A 21928-nucleotide genomic window follows, 5' to 3' on the forward strand; every position below is an offset into this window, starting at 1 on the left:
CAGGCCAGGTTGTAAGTTCAACAATTGTAACTAATCGGCCGAGTCATTCCTAAGACTCAAAAAGTGGTCGGCGGCGCCCTCTGTTGGCTGCGGCTGCATCGTCTCGCTACAACGGGTCAGGTGCAATCGACATTTCGTTCTGTGTACATTGTTACACAGAATGACAATACAAGGAAATTATTATTATTATTATTATTAAATAGATAGTACACAATCCTAGAACCACAATCGGCATCATGAATGGAAAATGATACCCGTAATTAACATACGATGCAGACTGGTCCCGTTGAAAGTAATCCAAGGAAACAAACAAAGTTAAGGGCGGGAAAAATATGTATCCGCTATTGTCCGCTGAGACAACAGACAGATCTACCGGTAACTCAGCTTTACCCCACTTCCCATCAGCCCGCGTTTGCTCCGCCCCTTCTTTTTTGATTCGCCCGTAGAACACATCACGGAATAAATCTCTAAAATAAGTACATTACAAAAAGATACAGTTGCAAATACATATTATACACGGTTACGCATATTTACGAAGAAAGACGGTACACAGAGAGAGTTTTCAAAGCTTTAATAATAATAATGTCACTTTTCATCCCACACCGTGCCTTTGAAAGGTACCGACTTAGAGGTTGCAGTCTTTCTTGTCGCACATATTTTCCTGGTCTTAATCTTACCTTTGGTACTGGAGCGCCGCTGGCGGCCGTTATTAAAATGACATAAATTGGCCGCTTCACAGAATAAGCCGCGGGCTGAACATTTGGGAAAAAAGTAGCGGCTTATCGTTCGGAATTTACGGTAACTCGTGAAATTTTGATTTTGAGTCAAATCTAAATGTAAGATGTTGACTTTCAAAATGAATTTTCAAAGAATCTCCAGTCTCAAATGAATTCTTCAAATACGCTAACATGTGATAGAATAGAATGAAATTCACACGAAAGTCTTTAAGATCACAGATCTGAGAAGGAATCAGGTTGCTCACCAGAGTGAGTTCTTAGGTGGCCTTTTAAATGTTCTTTTTGGCTGAATTTTTGACCGCACACGGAGCAGGCGAAAGGTTTTTCACCTGTGTGAACTCTCGTGTGTCTTTTTAATTGCCCACTCTCTGTGAATTTTTGACCGCACACTAAGCAGGCATAAGGTTTTTCGCCAGTGTGAATTCTCGAATGGTTTTTTAAGTTTCCTCTCTGACTGAATTTCTGACCGCAAACCGAGCAGGCAAAAGGTTTCTCGGCTTTGTGAGTCATCGAGTGGCCTTTCAAATGTTCTCTACGGCCGAATTTTTGACCGCAAACCGAACAGCCGTAAGGTTTCTCACCCGTGTGGGTTCGTGAGTGAATCCTCAAACTTCCTTTACAGCTGAATTTTTGACCGCAAACCGAACAGCCGTAAGGTTTCTCGCCGGTGTGGGTTCGCGAGTGAATTTTCAAACATCCTTTTTGGTTGAATTTTTTCCCACAAACGGAGCAGGCAAAAGGTCTCTCGCCCGTGTGGGTTCTCGCGTGTCTTTTTAAGGTCCCCTTCTCTGCGAACGTTTGACCGCAAACCGAGCAGGAAAAAGGTTTTTCACCCGTGTGGGTTCTCGCGTGGGTTTTCAAACTGACTTTTTTGCCAAATGTCTGACCGCACACCGAGCAGGCAAAGGGTTTCTCACCAGTGTGGACAATCAGATGGGATTTCAGATGGTACTTGCGCTTAAAGGTTTTCCCGCACTGCCGACATTTGTGATTTCTGTTATCGCCTTCAGACCGGCGCTCTCCACCGTCGCGGCGTGCCGAGTCAAACGCGTCGTCGTCGTCCGTTGTCTTGGAGCTCCTGCTCGGAGACACCTTCTCCTTGTTCTCTTCGTGTTGATCTCCTGATGTTAAATAGACCTCAGTCACAGGAAACTCTCTCAAATCTTCCTCCTTTTTGACATGAACAGTCTCAACGTCTTCCTTTTTTTCCATATCGTGGTCAGGCTCCAAATCCTCCTCTTCCTTTTTAATATCCAGGGTCTCCAAATAATCGTCCTCCTCCTTTTTAACCCCAGGCAACCTTGTTTCCTGTTGCCAAGGAAGAAGATTCTCTTCATTGACGTCTGCAGGACACAAGACACACATCAATGTGTAGAATTTCTTTTCGAACACAAAAACAGGGATTTTTTGCAGCACTGAGACAAGAAAGTGTGATCACATGACCCAGATTTGAGCTAACCTGCATTGGCTCCCTTTTAGCTTAAGATGTGATTTCAAGGTTCTGTTGGTCGTATACCAAATCATGCATGGATTTGCTCATATCTTTCAGATAGAATTTCCCCCTATGCTCCTGCCCGGAGCCTTCGCTCTGAAAATGCTACCCTACTGGTGATCCCAAGAGCCAAGAAGAAATCCGACAGTGTTTTCCATTGGGGGCCTTGGTGCTGTGGAACGCTCTTCCCCCTGAGATCCGATCTGCAACCTCAGTGGAAATGTTTACATCGAAGCTTAAAATACACATATGTTCTATAGCACAGGTGTCAAACAGGCGACCCGCGGGCCAGATCAGGCCCACTAAAGGGTTGAATCCGGCCCGCGAGACAACACTCAGAGAAGCGCAAGAGAAAAACAAGCTGCAGGCTGAAATAGGTCAACTTGATGTTGCCAAAGCCAGGTTCCTCTCACAAAGACACTGTACTTGTATTTCTTTTCTCTCTCTCTCTCTCTCTCTCTCTAACTCTCTCTCTCTCTCACCCCTTTTCTACCACTCTCTTTCTGTGTCTCTCTTCTTCTCTTCCTTTGTTGCTCTTTGTGTCTTTTTAACTATATTTGCTCTAACTTCTTTTTTCCTTTTCTCTTTCTCTCTTCCTACCCTTTGCGCTTTCTTTTCTCTACTTCTGTCTTTCTATTTCTCTTTGGATTTCTTTCTTCCTATCCCTTTGTTTTCCCCCCTCTCTCATTACTTTTTATCTTTTTTTTCTCACATGCTCTCCCTCTCTCTCTCTCTCTCTCTCTCTCTCTCTCTTTGTCCTGCCCTCTCTCCTTTTCCCTCCTTCTTTCTCTTATTTCTTTACCTCTCTTTTTCTTTCTCTTGAATCGACTAGTCCGGCCCCCGAGAGAATGTTGGTTCTATGGTGTGGCCCCCGAGTTCAAATAACTTCGACACCCCTGATCTACAAACATATTTTTTCCCAGAAAAAGCATCCCGACGAAAATCCTTTCAGGGAAAAAACAAAAATGATTTTGAGCATGCCATTACAATATTATTTTGAAACACAATTTATCTTAAAAAAAAACTGTAATTGGAACAATCGCGACATTTGATGTCAAGATCAATTCCTTTTTATTCAACCGGTTTCTCCGTTCATTCATCTTTACTGCGATAAAGAGTCAAGATCCAAAATGGCTTTAAAAGCTTGAGTTCCAAAAATATCAAATGAAGACAAAAGAAACCTTTATTATCAATCTGATGACCAATTATGCTTAAGTCTACATTCACAGCTTCAGCGACAGACTGCCGTCACAGTCTTGTTCCACGGACGGATCATTTCTTCCTCATGCCATGAGGCTCTTGAACTCCACCCGGCAGAGTAAAATCCCACATGAAACCCCACCCCCACATGTGCATATGACCCTATTTTTATGACAGTGTGTCTTTTTCGTAACACTATTTAAATACTCTTCATAAACACGTTATATTGGGTATTTTTGTATATTACGAGCGAATGTTGAAGAGGATTTTCAGAGCAGAAGTCAATGGGAGGAGACTGAGAAGAAGGCCGCCATGGACGTGGCCGGACGGTGCGGGAAAGAGGTCTCAATCGAGTGGTCTATCTATCTAGTGCAGGGGTCGGGAAGCTTTTGGAGCCAAAGAGCCATAAAAGCAAAAAATGTTTTCAAAAGAAATGGAGAGAGCCACATCATATCTTTTCAGAGCAAATTGAAAAAACTGCCAAACACGCTCTCCTGACAAAAGCACATTTGATTTGACTGTGTGTCATTTGATGATTTCATCAAACGTATGAAATGATAATCATGCCAAATCCCGTTTCCCAAATCAATGTCAATATGACATTTACAATTTTCAGTTAAGTGGAGGCCATTTTTTCCCATGAAATGTGTCCTTAATAACGGTTTCAAAATAATGTGCATGCAAAGTTATTTTGTAAAAATGTCACAAATGAATGCAAACGATAAGCATAGGGTCACTTTGGGTGTAGACTGCACTGTTCGAGAGAGAGAGAGAGAGAGAGAGAGAGAGAGAGAGAGAGAGAGAGAGAGAGAGAGAGAGAGAGAGAGAGAGAGAGAGAGAGAGAGAGAGAGAGAGAGAGAGAGAGAGAGAGAGAGAGAGAGAGAGAGAAGTGGCTTGCGCTGTGTGCAGGGATCTGCTCAGCCAAGTCCTTTATTTATCAAACGCTTTCTTATCCAACTTGGGCTTTCTATGGAGCAAAATGGGGATGAGATCGCTCGACTTTGGAGCGCCACGGAGAGATGCTCAAGAGTTACATTTGATTTTGGAGTCACGCGTACTTATGAAAAGAGCCATATATGGCTCCCGAGCCGTAGCTTCCCTACCCCCGATCTCGTGGTTGACTTTTCAAGCCCACAAACATAACATTGTAACAACATAGTAATAACATGATAAGTTGTTATACATACGTATGTCTCAAACTGGGTGTCATTTGCACACATAAATAACAAAAAGTAGCTTTCAGGTTGAAAAGGTTTGGAGATAGCTCAAAGAAAGCTCTAGAGCTCCATTTTGATGACGAGTCGTCAGTCATAGAGCGATATAGCGAGAAGCTAATTAGAAGTGGCTAATAACTAGCTGATGGCTACCTTTTCATGTCAAACAAGAGAAACGCATCTTCATACTGCTAGCTAGTCGCTAGATGGCTCTAGCGTGAAACGACATCAGCCGAATAGATTCCACCGTCAAGAATAGGAAATAGAAAAGTGACAACATATATCCTGGTTTGATTTCGGGAGTGGAAAAATTAAAAAGTGACCAACCTGCTCCTTCCATGGCGACTCTTAGCTGCTTGCTCATGCTAACTGGGGTTAGCCGTCGATCTTCTCGCTCGGTCTCTTCCTCAAGCTCCTCTTTGAATCGTCCTTTATCTCCGGAGTACATTTCGATCGCGTTTAATGCCCACCGCGAACTCTTTTAGGGCGTTAAATGGAGCTTTTCCACGCGGCTGGAGCGGAACCGAGCTAGCCAAAAACCAGAGATGTGTACGGAAGACTACATACGTTAGCCCGCTGTAGTAGCCCGATCGCTAGCGCGCCAACGTCACGGCCATATTGGTCGGGTCAACGTCCCCGTTCGGGCAACGAACATTGAAAATAAATCACATCGTGCTTATTTGACAACGTTTTGAAAAAAAAAACATTAAAACGAACACGAATGAACAATGACACACGTTACAAAAACGGCATTGAAATGTTGACACTTTATATGAAACTCATTGAGGGTGCGGCATGCCGGGTGCGCGGCAGCAGACAGGAAAACACTTCAGAGGGTCATCAACACAGCCCAGAGAATCGTCGGTTGCTCTCTACCCAGCCTGGAGGCCATCGCCTGCTCTCGCTACCTCAGCAGAGCAGAAATCGTCATCGAGGACTTTTCTCACCCCGGCCACCACCTCTTTAACCCGCTGCCTTCCGGCAGGCGCTACGGGTCACGCAAAACAAAAAACAAACAGACTCAGAGACAGTTTCTTCCCCAGAGCCATTTCCACCCTTAACACACACCGCACAACAAACTGGAACTCTTGCAAACACACAACCTCATACAGATGTCAAATTGTATTCGTGCCTATGCTCACTTTGCACAATCTTGACTATTTTTTGCACTAATATGATCCTAAAACTGTAAGTAACATCCTACATGCCCACATTTCTTGTATAAATATTGTGTCATTTATAACCTTTATCTTCTTGGTTCCTTTATCTCTTTTGTTTTCTTTATACTCACTGTAAAATGTGAAACTGGAGTGCCACGTCCAATTTCGTTGCCACAATATGATCAACCCATTTTGTAACAATGACCATAAAGGTAGATTTTATTCTATTCTGAAAAACATATTTACAATTCAAAATGAGCGTTAAGAGGAAGTGGCTCACAGAGTATATATTCAAATTCATAATCCAGCTAAAGCCTTTTATAAATTGTGTTGTCAGAGCAGTTCTCGTAAATAAAAAAGAGGGTTTAAAACTGCTATTTCCAACATGACGGTACCGTCTGTAATCATGGGAAATATGAACTCTCTACCAAATAAGACCGACGAACCGGCCGTGCTGGTGAAAAACATCAAAGCGTACAGGGAGTGCAGTTTGCTGTGTTTTACGGAAACGTGGCTCACCTCTAGCATCCTGGACGCTAACCTGGAGCGATCCGGAACTACCCGGCTTCAGCGCTGTTAGTGACAGAGACACAAAGCCTGCGGGAAGCAAAGAGAAGGTGGACTCGCTATTTACGTGAAGACGAGGCGGTGTCACCCTGGGCACCAAGATTTCCATCTGCTGCAGGGACGTCCAACTTTTGGCCTAGCCTGTGACGTCGTTCACGCCGCTGTGGCTAACTACAACACAGCGAGCGAATTGTCTGTCCCTGTGTGCCCTGCGACCAGTTGAGGGTGTCCCCTGCCCACTGCCAGAAGATGGCTGGGATGGGCTCCGGCACCCCCGCGACCCTACTGAGGATAAGCGCTGCAGATCATGGATGCACACCGTATTGGTGCTGTCGCAAATATAGGTGTCACTTTTGCCGGCGTAAACCAGGATAACACCCAAGGAACCTGACACCTTACTGTTGTATTTCCCGCATGGTTACCCGTTGGTCCCTTTGACCTATACCAGGGGTAGGGAACCCATGGCTCGGGAGCCATATATGGCTCTTTTCATGAGTACGTATGGCTCCGGAATAAAATGTAACTATTGCACATCTCTCTGTGGCGTTCCAAAGTCAAGCGATTTCATCCCCATTTTGCTCCATAGAAAGCCGAAGCAACTTCATGCAGAAGTTTCATAAGAAACCATTTAAATGCTGGCAAACGAATTTGATTGGGTGAGCAGTACGGGTGGGCGGATCCCTGCACACAGCGCAAGGCACTTCCTTCTCTCTCTCTCGCTCGCTCAGTGCAGTCTACACCGAAAGTGAATATGACCATATGCTTATCCTTTGCAGTCATTGGTGACATTTTTACCAAAGGACTTTGCATGCACATTGTTTTGAAAGCGTTATTAAAAGACACATTTTATTGAAAAAAATGGCCTCAACACTCTTAACTGAAGGCGGAAGACAAATGGTAAATGTCATATTGTCATTGATTTGGGAGACGGGATTTGGCATGATTACCATTTCATACATTTGATGAAATCATCAAATGACACACAGTCAAATCAAATGTGCTTTTGTCTGGAGTGTGTGTTTGGCATTTTTTTCAATTTGGTCTTAAAAGTTATGATGTGGCTCTCTCCATTTCTTTTGAAAACATTTTTTGCTTTTATGGCTCTTTGGCTCAAAAAGCTTCCTGACCACTGACCTCTACCCATCATTAGCAAAACACTTGTACCCTGCCGTTCTATCCACAAGATAATTTGTGGGAGGGCCTTCTAAGGCTGACAGGAGATCAAATTCCGTACGGAATTTAGTCTTATTGCTGTCATGCTGTGGACTCCAAAAATGAAGTGCTTCTCTTCGACCACAAATCAACCTGCTTTGTATAGCGCACATTGGTAATGAGAACATTTTTTGAAAGCAATGTTCGCACTGCCTTTATCCGCACAGGTTTTAAAACAAAGCCTTTGCGGGATTCCAATTGGCATTTCTGTTGGAAGCCATTGGACATGCTACGCATTCCTCACTTGTCATTTCTTTAGCTATATACCATGAATGATGTCTGGCGTGCTCCCATATAGAATAGAACAGAATCTACCTTTCTTGTCATTGTTACAAAGTGGGTTGAACATATTCTGACAACCAAATTGGACGTGGCGCTCCAGTGCCACGTTTTACAGTGAGGATAAAGAAAACAAAGAAGATAAGGTTTTAATTGACACAATATTTACACAAGAAATGTGGGCATGGAGGATGTTACACACAGTTTTGGAATGGCATTAGTGACATATGCAAAAATAGTCAAGATTGTGCAAAGTGAGCACAGGCATGAATACAATTTAGAATAGAATAGAATAGAATATACCTTTATTGTCATTGTTACAAATGGGCTAACATATTGTGACAACGAAATTGGGCATGACACTCCAGTTTTACACATAGTGAGGGTATGAGCAAGAAGATAAAGGAACAGAGAAGATAATGTTATAAAACAAGGGGAATAAGGCTATAGTTATAATTGACATGGTATTTACACAACAATGTCAGCATGTGGGATGTTACATACAGGGTTGTCGTGATAACGTTGTATCGTAACGGTTGTGCAATATTGCATTTGGTGCAAAGTCATCATGGTGCAAAATAGTCCGCATATACATTGGTGCAAGCATAGACATCATAGTGCAAAAAAAAAGGAAATGGTCAGACATTGTGCAATTTGAGCATTAAACGTAGTGCAGTCGACATGTGCAAGAACAAGACTTGAGTAACATTATTTTCGTATTGGCACGAGTTTTCAGTTTTTGTGCGGTGTCTGTTGAGCAGTGAACAAACATAGTGCAGACAGCATGTACGTGAGTACCATTTTACATACGTGTGAGGTAGTTTTTTTCAAGAGTTTTCAGTTTTTTGTGCGGTGTCTGTTTAGGGTGGTGTGGGGAAGAAACTGTCTCTGAGTCTGTTTGTTTTTGCTTTGTGTGACCTGTAGCGCTTGCCGGAAGGCAGCAGGTCGAAGAGGTGGTGGCCGGGGTGAGAAAAGTCCTTGACGATGTTTTCTGCTCTGCTGAGGTAGCGAGAGCAGGCAATGTCCTCCAGACTGGGCAGAGAGCAGCCGACGATTCTCTGGGCTGTTTTGATGATCCTCTGGAGCTTTTTCCTGTCTGCTGCTGTGCACCCCGCATACCACACCGTGATGCAGTATGTTAGGATGCTCTCCACTGTGGCTTTGTAGAAAGACACCTGCAGCTGCTGTTTTAGGTTATTTTTCCTGAGCAATCTCAGGAAGTGCAGTCGCTGCTGGGCCTTCCCTACCACCGCTCTGGTGTTTGCAGACCAGGAGAGGTCGTCGGAGATGTGCACGCCCAGAAATTTGAACGAGTGGACTCTCTCTACGCAGTCTCCTTTTATGATGAGTGGTGCTGGATTCCTGCCATTCCTTCTGAAATCCAGAATCAGTTCTTTCGTTTTTGTTGTGTTCAATATGAGGTGGTTTTCCGAGCACCACGTTGAAAGTGACTCAACCTCATCCCTGTATGCCGCCTCGTCCCCTTCAGAGATGAGGCCGATCAAGGTGGTATCGTCAGCAAACTTAATAATAGTGTTTGTGGGGTGGGTCGGTGAGCAGTCGGAGCTGTAGAGGGTGAAAAGCAGGGGGCTCAGTGCACAACCTTGGGGGGAGCCAGTGTTCAGTGTTAGGGTGGGAGAGACGTGGGTACCGAGTTTCACCGACTGTGGGCGGTTGGAGAGGAAGTCCATTATCCAGTGGCAGATGGAGGGAGAGAGTCCTAGGTGTGCAAGTTTCTCCACCAGGATCTCCGGGATAATGGTGTTGAAGGCTGAGCTGAAGTCCAGGAAGAGCATTCTGACGTAGCTCCCCCGGTGGTCCAGGTGTTTCAGCACGGTGTGAAGTGCTGTGTTTATGGCGTCGTCAGTGGAGCGGTTTGCCCTGTAGGCAAACTGGTGGGGGTCCAGTGTGAGTGGCAGGGAGTTTTTGATGTGCCGGGACACTAACCTCTCGAAGCACTTCATGACCACAGGCGTGAGAGCTACAGGCCTGTAGTCGTTGAGGCTTTCCACTGCTGACTTTTTGGGGACGGGAATGATGGTGGAGGTTTTGAGGCAAGGTGGGACGGTCGCCTGTGACAGGGACCGGTTGAAGATGGTGGTGAAGACCCCAGCCAGCGGATTGGAACAGTCCCTGAGTACCCTCCCTGGTACTCCATCCGGGCCAGTTGCCTTCCTGGGGTTTATGGTATTCAGCGCACGCCTGACTTCGTGCTCCTGAAATGTGAGGGAGTTGCTGCTGGTTGTTGATGGGTGTGATGTGGCTGTATGTGGCCTACCAGCTTCAAAGCGAGCGAAGAACTGATTAAGGTCCTCAGCTAGTGAAGCCTCAGCCTCAACAGTTGCCAGGTTGTGGCCTCTGAAGTTGGTGATGTGTTGGAGGCCCTGCCACATCCTCCTCGGGTCATTTCCGGCGAAGAGGTGCTCGATCCTCCTTGTGTAGGCTGATTTTGCTTCCTTGATGCCTCTCTTCAGGTCAGCCCTGGCCACCCCGTAAAGAGCCTTGTCTCCAGACCTGAAGGCGGTGTTGCGGTGTTTGAGGAGGGTGCGCACCTCGCTGGTCATCCAGGGTTTTTGATTTGGGTAGTTTTTGACTTTTTTATATACTGTGACTTCATCCGTGCAGTAACGGATGTAGGATAAAACAGTGTCAGTGAATTTCTGGAGGTCATGGTGTTCAAATACCTCCCAGCAAGTTTGATCAAAACAGTCCTGCAGCTTGGAGAGGGCTCCCTCAGGCCACGTTTGTATTGTCCTCGTTACAGGTTTTGTTTTCCTTCGGATGGGGTGTATGAGGGGGTAAGGGATAGGCATATGTGATCCGAATTTACTAGGTGGGGGAGGGGGGAAGCTTTGTATGCGTTTTTGATGTTGCTGTAAACGCGGTCCAAAGTTTTTTCACCCCTTGTTGCACAGTTCACATGTTGATAGAATTTTGAAGAACAGTCCTTAAACATGCATTATTAAAGTCGCCAGCGATAATGAAAGCTCCGTCGGGGTGTGCAAGCTGTTGAATGTTTATGGCAGCGAGTAGAAGGTTTAGCGCTGTGCTAGCGTTAGCATCCGGAGGAATGTAAACAGCTATCACAATGAGCACAGTTAGCTCTCGCGGTATATAGAATGGTCTACACGATACCGCGAGAAACTCTAGATCGGGCGAGCAGTGTGCATCAATAATTCTGCTGTTATTGCACCACGCATTATGTACGTAAATGCATAGTCCCCCACCTCTTTTTTTGCCGGAGTCTTCGTTGCGGTCGTATCGGTTTGACATCTGTAGTGCGTTTGCAAGAGTTCCAGTTTGTTGTGCGGTGTGTGTTAAGGGTGGAAATGGCTCTGGGGAAGAAACTGTCTCTGAGTCTGTTTGTTTTTTGTTTTGCGTGACCCGTAGCGCCTGCCGGAAGGCAGCGGGTTAAAGAGGTGGTGGCCGGGGTGAGAAAAGTCCTCGATGACGTTTTCTGCTCTGCTGAGGTAGCGAGAGCAGGCAATGGCCTCCAGACTGGGTAGAGAGCAACCGACGATTCCCTGGGCTGTGTTGATGACCCCCTGAAGCGTTTTCCCGTCTGCTGCCGTGCACCCGGCATGCCGCACCGTAATGCAGCATGATAGAATGCTCTCCACTGTGGCTTTGTATTTTTTTAAATTTATTATTATTTAGCCAGTATCAACCGTCAACATGATATCTACCGGAAATCATTTTGTCACGCGAAGCTATCGACGTGACGCGTCGCCTTCGATCGGCGCCGGGTTTTTAGACCCGACTGCTGTGTTGGGAGTCATTAGGTGAGCAAACCCCCCGATTCCGACCCTTAATGCCGAGCGTCAAGCAGGGAGGCAATGGGTACCAATGTTGTAAGTCTTAGGTATGACTCGGCCGAGGCTCGAACCGGCGACCTCCCGGTCTCGGAGCGGGCGCCCTACCATCTAGGCTACCGAGCTGGTAAAGGACACCAGCAGCTGCTGTTTCAGATGATTTTTCCTGAGCACTCTCAGGAAACGGAGTCGCTGCTGGGCCTTCCCTACCACCGCTCTGGTGTTTGCGGTGGTAGGGAAATAAGCTCTTCCCTTAGGTTAAAACGCCTTGGCTTGATACTATTAAAGCCCGGATAGTCGTCATATTTATCGAGATCACAATATTCATCATATGCCAAATCTATTGTAGTTGTTACATCTGTTGGTGTAGTGGCGGTTACCTCTTGTGTTGGCGTTATGTCAAGTCTGCTTAGCATTGGACTCGTCGGTGCCGTCGCATTCCCGACTTGATATGGTTGTCCTCGCCTCCTGTCTGTTGGTAAGTTTAGCAATGTCGTGTTTTATTACTTGTGACCGTTGGGTAACCTCAGTAACGATTTCCGGTACTTTTTGTACTGCCGGCGTAATCTTCTTATACTTGTTGCTGCATCAAATGCTGACTTTTCACTGGAGCGTCATCGATATGACTCCAAGCTAAACCATCAAAGAAGGACCATAACCACAGTGGACGTGTCAATAGCTTTATTCTTTCTCAGGATGGGGAAAACTGCAAATGTACATTAAGATGCATTGAGATCATGTGGCTGAAATATCACAAGATCTATTTGTTTATACATCATATACACACTTTTAGAAACTAACAGGATTGCCTTGTTAACCCTTCAACAGGGATGGAGACGGATTAGAACATTCACTCGTCCTGTCAGCATATGTGTAACTACTGATGACCAAGAGCAGAAAGTACTATTACCCGGAAGTAGAATTATTTTACGAGATTCTCAACTTAAACAGAGCAACTTATTTATTCAACAAAAACAGTTATCGTAAGGAAGTTGTTAAATCACAGTGAATCCCATTCGGTGGAACATCAGTCTTTCAAGAATATCCGGTTGAAAATGAGCTAACAAGTGAAGCAAAATAAAAAAATCCACATAGAATTCATACTTTTCATTCAAGGTATAAAGAATAAATACGGTAGATTCAAACAATCAGATTTTTAAGAAACTAGGAGGGTATCGCACGAAAACAAGGTAAGGGATTAAGCCGGGATAGGTTTCTTATCTAAGTTGAGTGTAGCCTGCCGTGAGTTGCACGAAAGCAGGTTCAAATGAGCCTGAGTCCGTTGCTATGGTGATTTATTCTCAACAGCGAGCGTTTCCAATCCGATACTCCTCGAACGTAAAGTATCGGAAAAAGTATCTGGCCGTGTCCTTTCCTTATTCACGGTGCTCGTGTCACCTCTTTCAAAAATGGATCAAACTCCATCAGGAGATGAAGTTCAGCGGCCGTAAAAGATCACGGGTGACGCTTTTCCATTTTCCCACCCGTGATTCTGAGGAGAATCCCGGGGGTCTCTTGGAGGATTCCGTCAAGCCGCGTTTATCCCGACTACCTGCAGCTAGTTTGACATAGCGGCTCATCAAGTCGGACTAGATCAAGCTGTCCTTATTCAGTTAGCCAGGTTTTCTTTAGTCCAGTTTCGTGCAATAACCCCGGTAAAAAAGACATCTTGATTAGGTCAACGTAAAAATGTAGAACATATAGTCAAATATGGAACATTCTGATCATATATAACAGTAATTCTTGTTATTTATCATTCGATTTCATATAAACGATAAAAAAAAAAGGATACAAGCTGCAACACTCATGCATTTGAAAAAAAATAAACAAAATGAGGAAAACAATGAGAGTACACGAATGAGTTAATTCAGTGGTAGCTGTATTTTTTGAATGTGAACACAACCCCTAGCAAAAAGGATGAAATCACCCGTGTCACTCGGACATTTTATTTTTGTAGAAGAAACTCAGATCACAAACATGAAACAATCTTCAGGTCATTCCAAAGCGAAACATATTGGCGTTCGGAAACACGAAACAAAATGAAGGAAAATCATCGCAATGGTCAGTAAATGTCATTTTTATCGAGCAAGTGCAGGGAAATGAATATGGAATCACTCCATTTTGAGGAAAAAAAATGGAATCCATGCATTTTGAGAGGAAAATAAGGAACACCCAGTCAATTTTCTTTCCTTAACTGGGTACCCGTCTTGGATGAAATCTGCTCGTTAGTCGGCAGCTTAAAACAGGGCAGTGATTACAACTAGGAGGGCCCCCAGACTAAGTGGATTGGCAAGAATCATGTCTCCAACAAGAGAGAAGTCTCTTGAGACCAAAGACACGATGGTCAATTTTCTTGAAGAAGGTAACTACTCGTATGGTTGTCAAAGATGTGGGCTGTTAAGAGTCAGCTGTGTTGACGATGACCAAGTACATGGGGAGGTGGCTAAAGTCAAACGTACTGGTGGGCCAAGGAAGACAAACAACCTAAGGATATATGTCTTGAAAACAGAAAATGGAAGTTGGAGTCTCATAAATTTGGCAGAACTGTGCATGTTTTTGATTGTAATTTCTTGGTCGATTCCATATTTTTTCCTCAGAATGGAGTGATTCCAAATTTTTACTATGTGATTTGTGTATAAAGGTAGTACTTAAAATGTTTATTTATCATTTATTTCAGTCTTTCTGAAAGCCAATATGTTGCACTGAGAAATGACCTTATGTTTGTGATCGGAGTTTTCTCTCCAAAATGAAATGTCTGAGCGAGGGCTTGCCCAAGACTGGCGATTCCATACTTTTTGCTAGAGGTTGTAAGAGCTCAAGCAGACTGATGACCGCTATTCTCACTAGCACACCCGAGACCCTGAACTTTGACTTGACAAGAAAATAGTTCCACATCAGTGTGGGTTCTTGAGTGTCTTTTTAAGCTTCCCTTTTGGGCGGATTTTTGACCACAAACTGAGCAGGCAAAGGGTTTCTCACCAGTATGAATTCTTGCGTGGCTTTTCAAACTACCTTTTTGGGTGAATCTTTGACCACAAACTGAACATGAAAAGGGTTTTTCACCGGTGTGGGTTCTCATGTGGTTTTTCAAATGTTCTTTTTGGCTGAATTTCTGACCGCATGTTGAACATGCAAAAGGTTTTTCACCAGTGTGGGTTCTTATGTGGTTTTTCAAATATTTGTTTAGGCTGAATTTCTGACCGCATGTTGAGCATGCAAAAGGCTTCTCACCACTGAGTGTTCTTGCGTGTCTCTTCAATTTTTCTTTTACATTCAATTTTTGATAAGGTTTCTTTTGGGTGTGGGTTCTTATGTGAATTTGTAAGTTATTTTTGAAGCGAAAATTAAGACCGCATGTTAAGCATGCGAAAGGTTTCTCACCAGTGTGAGTTCTTACGTGGCTATTCAAACTTTCTTTTCGGCTTAATTTCTGACCACAAATTGAGCAGGTAAAGGGTTTTTCTCCCGTATGGGTTCTTGTGTGTCTTTTTAGAGATTCTTTGATATTGAATTTCTGACCACAAACTGAGCAGGAAAAGGGTTTCTCTCCAGTGTGTACAATCATATGGCGTTTCAAATTACCCTTGCTCGGAAACGTTTTTCCACAATACGAACATTTGTGACACGCGTTATCACCTTCCGACTGTTGCTTGCTATCGTCGGGTGCCGAGTCGGACGTGTGCTCATCGTCCGTTGTCCCGGAGCTTCTGCTTGGAGACACTTTCTCCTTGTTCCCTTCATGTTGATCGTCGGAGATGAAATGGTCCTCGGTCACGAGAAACTCTCTCAAATCTTCCTCTTTTTTGACTTCGACAGGCTCAAAATCCTCCTTTTCCTCTTTAACTTGGTCAGGCTCCAAATGGTCTTCCTCCTTTTTGATGTGATGGGGCTCCAAATCGTTTTCTTTTTTGACGCCGGGCAACTTTGTCTCCTCTTGCCAAGGAAGAAGACACAAAACACACAATCTGATTATCAATAAAGTTGAAGTCTACATTCACGAGTGAAAAGCATCTATTTAATAATCGCTTTTCAATGGAAGTCAAACAAAACATTTTGTCTATGAAGCTTTCACGCCTGCAGAAAGCCATTCAAACAAATCGTATTTGGAAACATTTTGTTGATTTTTTTTTAATTTGTACCTATTCTTCACTGGCATGTTTTTATCTTCTAATTTGTTGTCATTTAAATTGTTAACCCCTTCATAATGCTGTAAAACTTTCCCAAAATCTCAATCCAAGACGTAGCCAAAATAAATGGAATGCTGTCCTTGAACTATTTGGAGAAACTGGACGCTTTTGAAACACTCTGCAGTTTTGTCCCAAAATGAAATAATCACAGCAAGTGCGACTCATATTAAGGAATTGGAGTTGGAACGCAAAGAAATCGAATGTTTTTATTCTCTGCCTGCAGATGAGTGTAGCGTGGGCATCTTACCTGGCACTTAGTCAAATTTGATCACAATACAAAAACCTAACATTGTACTTCACACTTTTTTCGAAGGGTAGGTTGAGCTGTTTCCAAACACGGACAATTGGAGATGACCAGTTTACGACACTAAAAGCTTTGCAAATGTGTCCGGACGCTCCCCTACTTACGATCATTCGACTTACGAAAAATGGTATATACCAACATTTTAGATTTTGTATGGTGCGCATCTTTTACAGTACAGAACAATACTGGAACGATAACGGCGAGTGGTGGCACTGTGAGAGGTCATCCGGCATCCACCCGGAAGAAAAAAAATCTGATTCCGCTTCCTAGTTTGTGTGTAAATATTCTCTATTGTCTATGTCTATACTATCTCCAGCGCACTAAGAACTTTGACATTTTTATTGTTTAATAGCTCGTGCATCCGTTCAATAGGGTTGGTGTCAAGTATAAAGAAGAGGCGACCCGTTTCGTTTGAAATAGAAGTGGAATAAGGAAGCTTGATACGGTTGAGAAAATGCAGGGAAGGACCTCTTGAAGCCCATTTTCCAAAAGTAAGTTAAATTTCACTTTATAGAGCATATTTCAAGAAATTGTACTTTTTTAGTATAAAACAATACAGCTTACTTATACAAGCCCTAATCATACTTATATACATACAAAATATAGCACTGAAGCGACTCACGAACGAACCCCGATCATAAGCGGCGTCTGTATTTCACTTTGGCCATTTTTGATATAAATGTGAAAAAGTTGTAAACGTTTGAATTCTCTTTTCAGAAGTCCATCGACGATCGTGCACACTTGCGCGTAAAAACGGTGCATAGAAATGATCAAAGATCGCATGAAGGATTTATTCAGAATTTCATTGTTTAACCGATGTATCGATTATTGAAATCAGTCACTACAGTATGAGTTAGTTGAAGTTATTCTGAGGTAAAGGGGCGTTATCATTCTGTAGCAATACAGCCCTGTATAGGATAATGCGGTCTGCGGACCGTGAAACAAAGCCCGCGATTGGCCGAAAAAGACGTCACTCGAAACTGCGGAGGCTAACGGACTAGAGTTTCGGTTGATTTGCAAACAGGAATTGCGGGGCCGAGCAGACAGCTCGCAGCAAGGAACCTCCATCCATGCAGAGATTCTTTTCCACGGATTGTTTTAGGCGTCCGCATTATCCTGCGTTTCCGAGGAAATATTTGACACGGTGGGATTCACGAGACCACGGCTGTCAAACTCATTTTAACTCGGGGGGGGGGGCACACCATAGAACAAACATTCTGTCGGGGGCCGTACTAGTAGATTCGAGAGAAAGAAAAAGAGAGATCAAGAAATAAGAGGGAAAAGGAGAGAGGGCGGGACAAAGAGAGAGAGAGAGATGGAGAGAGAGGGAGAAACAAGAGATACAAAGTCGTGAGAGAGGGGGGGAAAGGAAGGGAGAGGAAGAAAGAAATCCAAAGAGAAATAGAAATAGAAGGAGAGAAAAGAGAAAAAAAGAGCAAAGGGTAGGAAGAGAGAAAGAGAAAAGACAGAAAAGGAAAAATGGGGGTTAGAGCAAAAGAAGTTAAAATGACAGAGAGAAAGAGACAAAGAGGAACAAAGGAAGAGAAAAAGAGCAACACAGAGAGTGAAAGAGACAGAGACAGAGAGTGGGAGAAAAGGGGTGGAAAAGAGAGAGAGGAATACAAGTACGGTGTCTTTGTTGGAGGCACCTTTCTTTGGCATCGTCAAGTGGACCTATTTCAACCTGCAGCTTGTTTTTCTCTTGCGCTTCTCTGAATGATGGCTCGCAGGCCGGATTCAATCCCTTAGCGGGCCTGATCCGGCCCGCGGGCCGCCTGTTTGACACCGGTGCACTAGACTCTCGCTATTGTAAGGAGACGACGGTTTTTCGGTTTTCGGGTATCTTGTTTCAGACCGGGATCTTTTTGCGACGAGTCCGTTTTTCAAAGGCGAGCGTATCTTAAATCCCGAGAGTCGAAGCGTTCCGACGATACGCGGCATGACGTAGGTCGGTGACTGGTGGTGAAGACGTCCCTTTGCCGCTCAACGTTAAAAAAGATTGGAGGATGAACGATCCCCGTAAACTTTGATGGGTCGGGGAAATCAGGCAAAATCGGTGAATGACATTGATTCCCGAGTGTGGCAATCAAATCATTTTCATAGCTGTGGCGCTCCATGCCCGTACAAACTGACGTTTTTTCCCTTACGAAACACAGAATCATCTTACAGCGTATTTTTTTTTCCCGAATGACGCACGGGCACAGTAGCATCAAACCACTCGCGACTAAAAAAAAGGATACCGAGATAGAGGCTACCGCGGCGAACACGTTTGACTCGATCGTTTTGCCGCTTCGTGATCGTCGGTGTATACCGGACGGTAGCCATCATTGACAAATTTTCCTTTTTCCGTACAGATTTTCTCTTACGTGGCACACGTCTTAAAACGCATCCTAAACGTACTTTGTAAGGCAAAAAGCTACAGCTTGACAGCGATGCATTTTTGCAGCGTTTCGACTTTTTGACATTTGAATGGATGGGCTAATGCGCTATTGGAATGTTTGGCAGGCCCAATAAACCTCAGTTGTTTTGACAAGCACTTTTACACCAGATTTTCATTTTTCAAAAAAGAATCTTTTGGAACACATCACCATCATTTTGAGAATTGATTTCGTTTTCAGAGGAAATACAGTATTGCTAAAAACAATTGACTTGATATACAGGGTGTCCCACAAATGTATACGCGTGAATGTTTATCATTTCTGTTTGTCACTTCATTTTTTTTGCGCCTTAAACCAGAAAAAAAATGAAATGTTGATTGTTGGTCCAGCTCATTGTCAGGATTTGTTCTCTAACACTGCCCTGAACCTCGACAAATGTAATATCACCCATAGTGACTCGGTCAAAAATCTAGGTGTTATATTTGATCCTAATCTGTCGTTTCAGTCACACATGAAAAATATTACTAGAATGGCTTTCTACCACCTCCGTAATATTGCGAAGATTGGCCCGATGCCGTCTCGATCAGATTCATGCGTTTGTGACTTCTCGGCTCGATTACTGTCATGTATCGCTTTCTGGTCTCCCCGTGTCTAGCAAGTCGGCAGCTGGTTCAGAATGCAGCACTGAGACTTTCGACTGAGACCAAAAGGTTTGAGCATATGACTCCTACATTAGCTAACTTGCACTGGCTCCCAGTCCACTTAAGATGTGACTTTACGGTTCTCTTAGTAACATACAAATGTTTGCACGGAATTGCGTCTCTCCGATTTGATTTCCCCCTATGTTTCTATACGGAGCCTCCGCTCTGAAAAGGCCGGTCTAGTCGTGATGACTCCAAGAGCCAAAAAGAAATCTGCAGGCTTGAGAGCGTTCTCCCTCCTGTCCCCGATGCTGTGGAATGCTCTGCCTCCGGAGATCTGCAACCTCAGTAGAAGTTTTTAAATCTAGACTTAAGACCCGCTTCTATTCAATAGCTTATGATTGATGCCCAACTCATATTTTTCTTTTACTGTCTTTTTCCGACCGCCTGGCTGGCGGTGACTCCTCGAGATGTGTCAGCGGACCGGCATCTGGACCTGAAGCGTGTCATTGTCTGCATCGACCAGCCGGCAGAGAAAGGAAGCTGCTACGTTACTCTTATGGACTCTTTGGGCTATGTTACAATCTTGAGGCGTCGTTGCCGTCAAGCACTTGTTGGACAAATTTCAACATATTACCTTTTGTTTTCCTTGTTGATGTTAACGATATTTTGTGTACTGTTAACCAATCCTAAATCTATTTTGCCCTGGTTGACCACTCGTGAAGCCCCTTCTTAAGGTTTCTTATTTTCCTCTTGCTTGAGGTTTTGAGTTTTTCCTTGCCCGCATGTCGGTTCAAGATCAGGGGATGGTGTTATTGTAACCCGTGCAGTGCTTTGAGGAATTTTGTGATGAAGGGCATTACAAATAGATGTAACTCGACTTGATTTTAGCAGCGACGTAGTGAGATCCTTGAAACCCACCACTTGTTTATTGGATATCGTTCCTGCCGAATTGTTGAATTTGCTTTTAACTCTCCACGTCAGCTCCGCATCAAGATGTGTCTCGTTTCCGAGCCGGGTCTCTATAAATCCAGACGAAAAAGCCACTTCCTCGGAATGGCTTTTAATACCTAGTAGTATGACATCACTTTATTTTATCTTAGTTTATTGTTTTTATTGTCCATTATTGTTTTTTATTTGTGGGTTTTACTTTTTGCTTCTCTCTATTATCTACACAAAAGATTTTTGGTACACCAAAAGGACTGCTGGAAAGGGCCGTCTAAATAGAGTTTTTTTTACATTTACAAACAGAAAGAAACATGCTCAACGTAATGCGCAAAGGTCCCTTTATTCTTTTTCTACTTCCTGATATTTCAACAGGTCAATCAAATTCATTAATAAAGCGCTTTTCAGGCAATAAATTGCCACTCAAAAACATTCAATGTACAATAAGACGATACAATTCCCTCTTTTATCCCCACGCAATCACACAAAACAACCTATACACGGAAACACAATGATTCAAATCCAGTAAAACAAAATAAAAATCAAAGTTTGTTCTATTAGAAAGCTCCATAGCTCAATTTTTGATGAGTACAACTTCGTCATATAGAATGATATAGCCTGAAGCTAAATATAGCTAGCTAGTGGCTTCGGTTTCATCTCAAATAGAAAAAAAAAACTACTCGTCTGCCCACTGTAAAATATCTAGATGGCTTACAAGATAAACTACGTTTTTGCTAAACTGGTTTACGACATAACGCTATATGGCTTACTTATGCTAGCTAGTAGCAAGTAGTTGAGGGCTAGAACTAGAAGTGGACCAGCCGCACCAATAATATAGAAAAGTCATAAGATATAGAGTCAATTGACTTGGGGAGTGGAAAATAAGATGAAAACTTAAGTGACCAACCTTCTCCTATCATCACGATGTGTAGCTGCTTGCTCATGCTAACTTGAGTTAGCAGTCGATGTTCTCCCTCGGTCTCTTCTTCCATCTCCTCTTTGAATCGTCCTTTTGCACTGGAGTACATTTTGATCGCGTTTAAGGCTCACCATGAACTCTTTTAGGGAGTTATATGGAGCTTTTCCGCAAGGCTGGAGCGGAACGCCAAGTAGCCCCAAACGACCTCCGAGTGACCCGGAAAGACAACTAAAGTGGGCGGAGCTACAACGAAACAACTTTCGCTTCACAATTTTAATTCATCTTTTTTTTCAAGATTGTTTCGGTATATTTTATAAATATTCTTCTCATGACGGCATACTGATTTTTGTAAGCGTTTTCTGACACGGCATTGCGAAAGGACTGCAAAACATATGTTGAAGGGAACCGCCATCTTGTGGAGTCTTTGCATAGCTTCGCTCTTTGTGCAGAAAAAGCGAGCGCACATTGAAAGAAATACTTCGAAATTCTAATACTATTACTGATTACTTGTTGAGAATCCGAATACTATAATAATGCATGTCACATGATTACTTACATGATGTATGATTCGTTCAAGAAAGTCAAACGATATTATACAATAAAACGCCACTAAAGTGACATGATTACGACTAAATAAATAAAGAAGTTGTAAATGAAGAAAGTACGTCATCATAACTAAACATAAGCAGTGAATCATTTTAATCATACAACATCCTACAAAAAAGTGCTCACATTTTAACCACGTAACATAGAAAAATGGAGCAAAAACAAAACCTTTTCTTTCACGTGGCAGACAAAAACGCTCAGTTTTAGTTTTCGTGAAGAAGCAACATTGTTTTAAACTCATCAAGCGTTCACTTTCTACATTTCCACCAAATTCG

At 43.4% G+C, this 21928-nt stretch overlaps 1 protein-coding gene and 1 pseudogene across 4 annotated transcripts in view; both read right to left on the reverse strand.

The window, feature by feature from the left end:
* The window catches only part of LOC148376920 (uncharacterized), a 224495-nt pseudogene that overhangs the window by 14620 nt on the left and 187947 nt on the right, over window positions 1-21928 (reverse strand). The gene's annotated exons all lie outside the window — the stretch shown is intronic.
* On the reverse strand, window positions 203-21261 carry LOC148376922 (uncharacterized). Of its 3 annotated transcripts, none has more exons than XM_088352036.1 (2): window positions 21036-21261; window positions 203-2080 (listed from the first exon to the last, which is right to left on the reverse strand). In XM_088352036.1, exons 1-2 carry the CDS (start codon window positions 21154-21156, stop codon window positions 951-953), a joined length of 1251 nt encoding a protein of 416 aa, XP_088208162.1. In that variant the 5' UTR covers window positions 21157-21261; the 3' UTR covers window positions 203-950. The 3 variants fall into 3 exon arrangements, with proteins under 3 accessions (XP_088208162.1, XP_088208170.1, XP_088208179.1); XM_088352044.1 differs by lacking the exon at window positions 21036-21261 and adding an exon at window positions 4971-5201; XM_088352053.1 differs by lacking the exon at window positions 203-2080 and adding an exon at window positions 12340-15606.

Source organism: Urocampus carinirostris, chromosome 1 (genome assembly GCF_059441175.1).
Source record: "Urocampus carinirostris isolate Australia breed hairy pipefish chromosome 1, RoL_Ucar_1.0, whole genome shotgun sequence".
In the NCBI taxonomy this organism is placed as follows: domain Eukaryota; kingdom Metazoa; phylum Chordata; class Actinopteri; order Syngnathiformes; family Syngnathidae; genus Urocampus; species Urocampus carinirostris.

Bases quoted from the DNA above. Each gene is read 5' to 3' on its own strand.
- LOC148376922 (XM_088352036.1), bottom strand. From the start codon at position 21,156: ATGTACTCCAGTGCAAAAGGACGATTCAAAGAGGAGATGGAAGAAGAG. The intron at 2,081-21,035 runs GTTGGTCACTTA...TGTGTCCTGCAG, and splicing joins CATCGTGATGATAGGAGAAG to ACGTCAATGAAGAGAATCTT.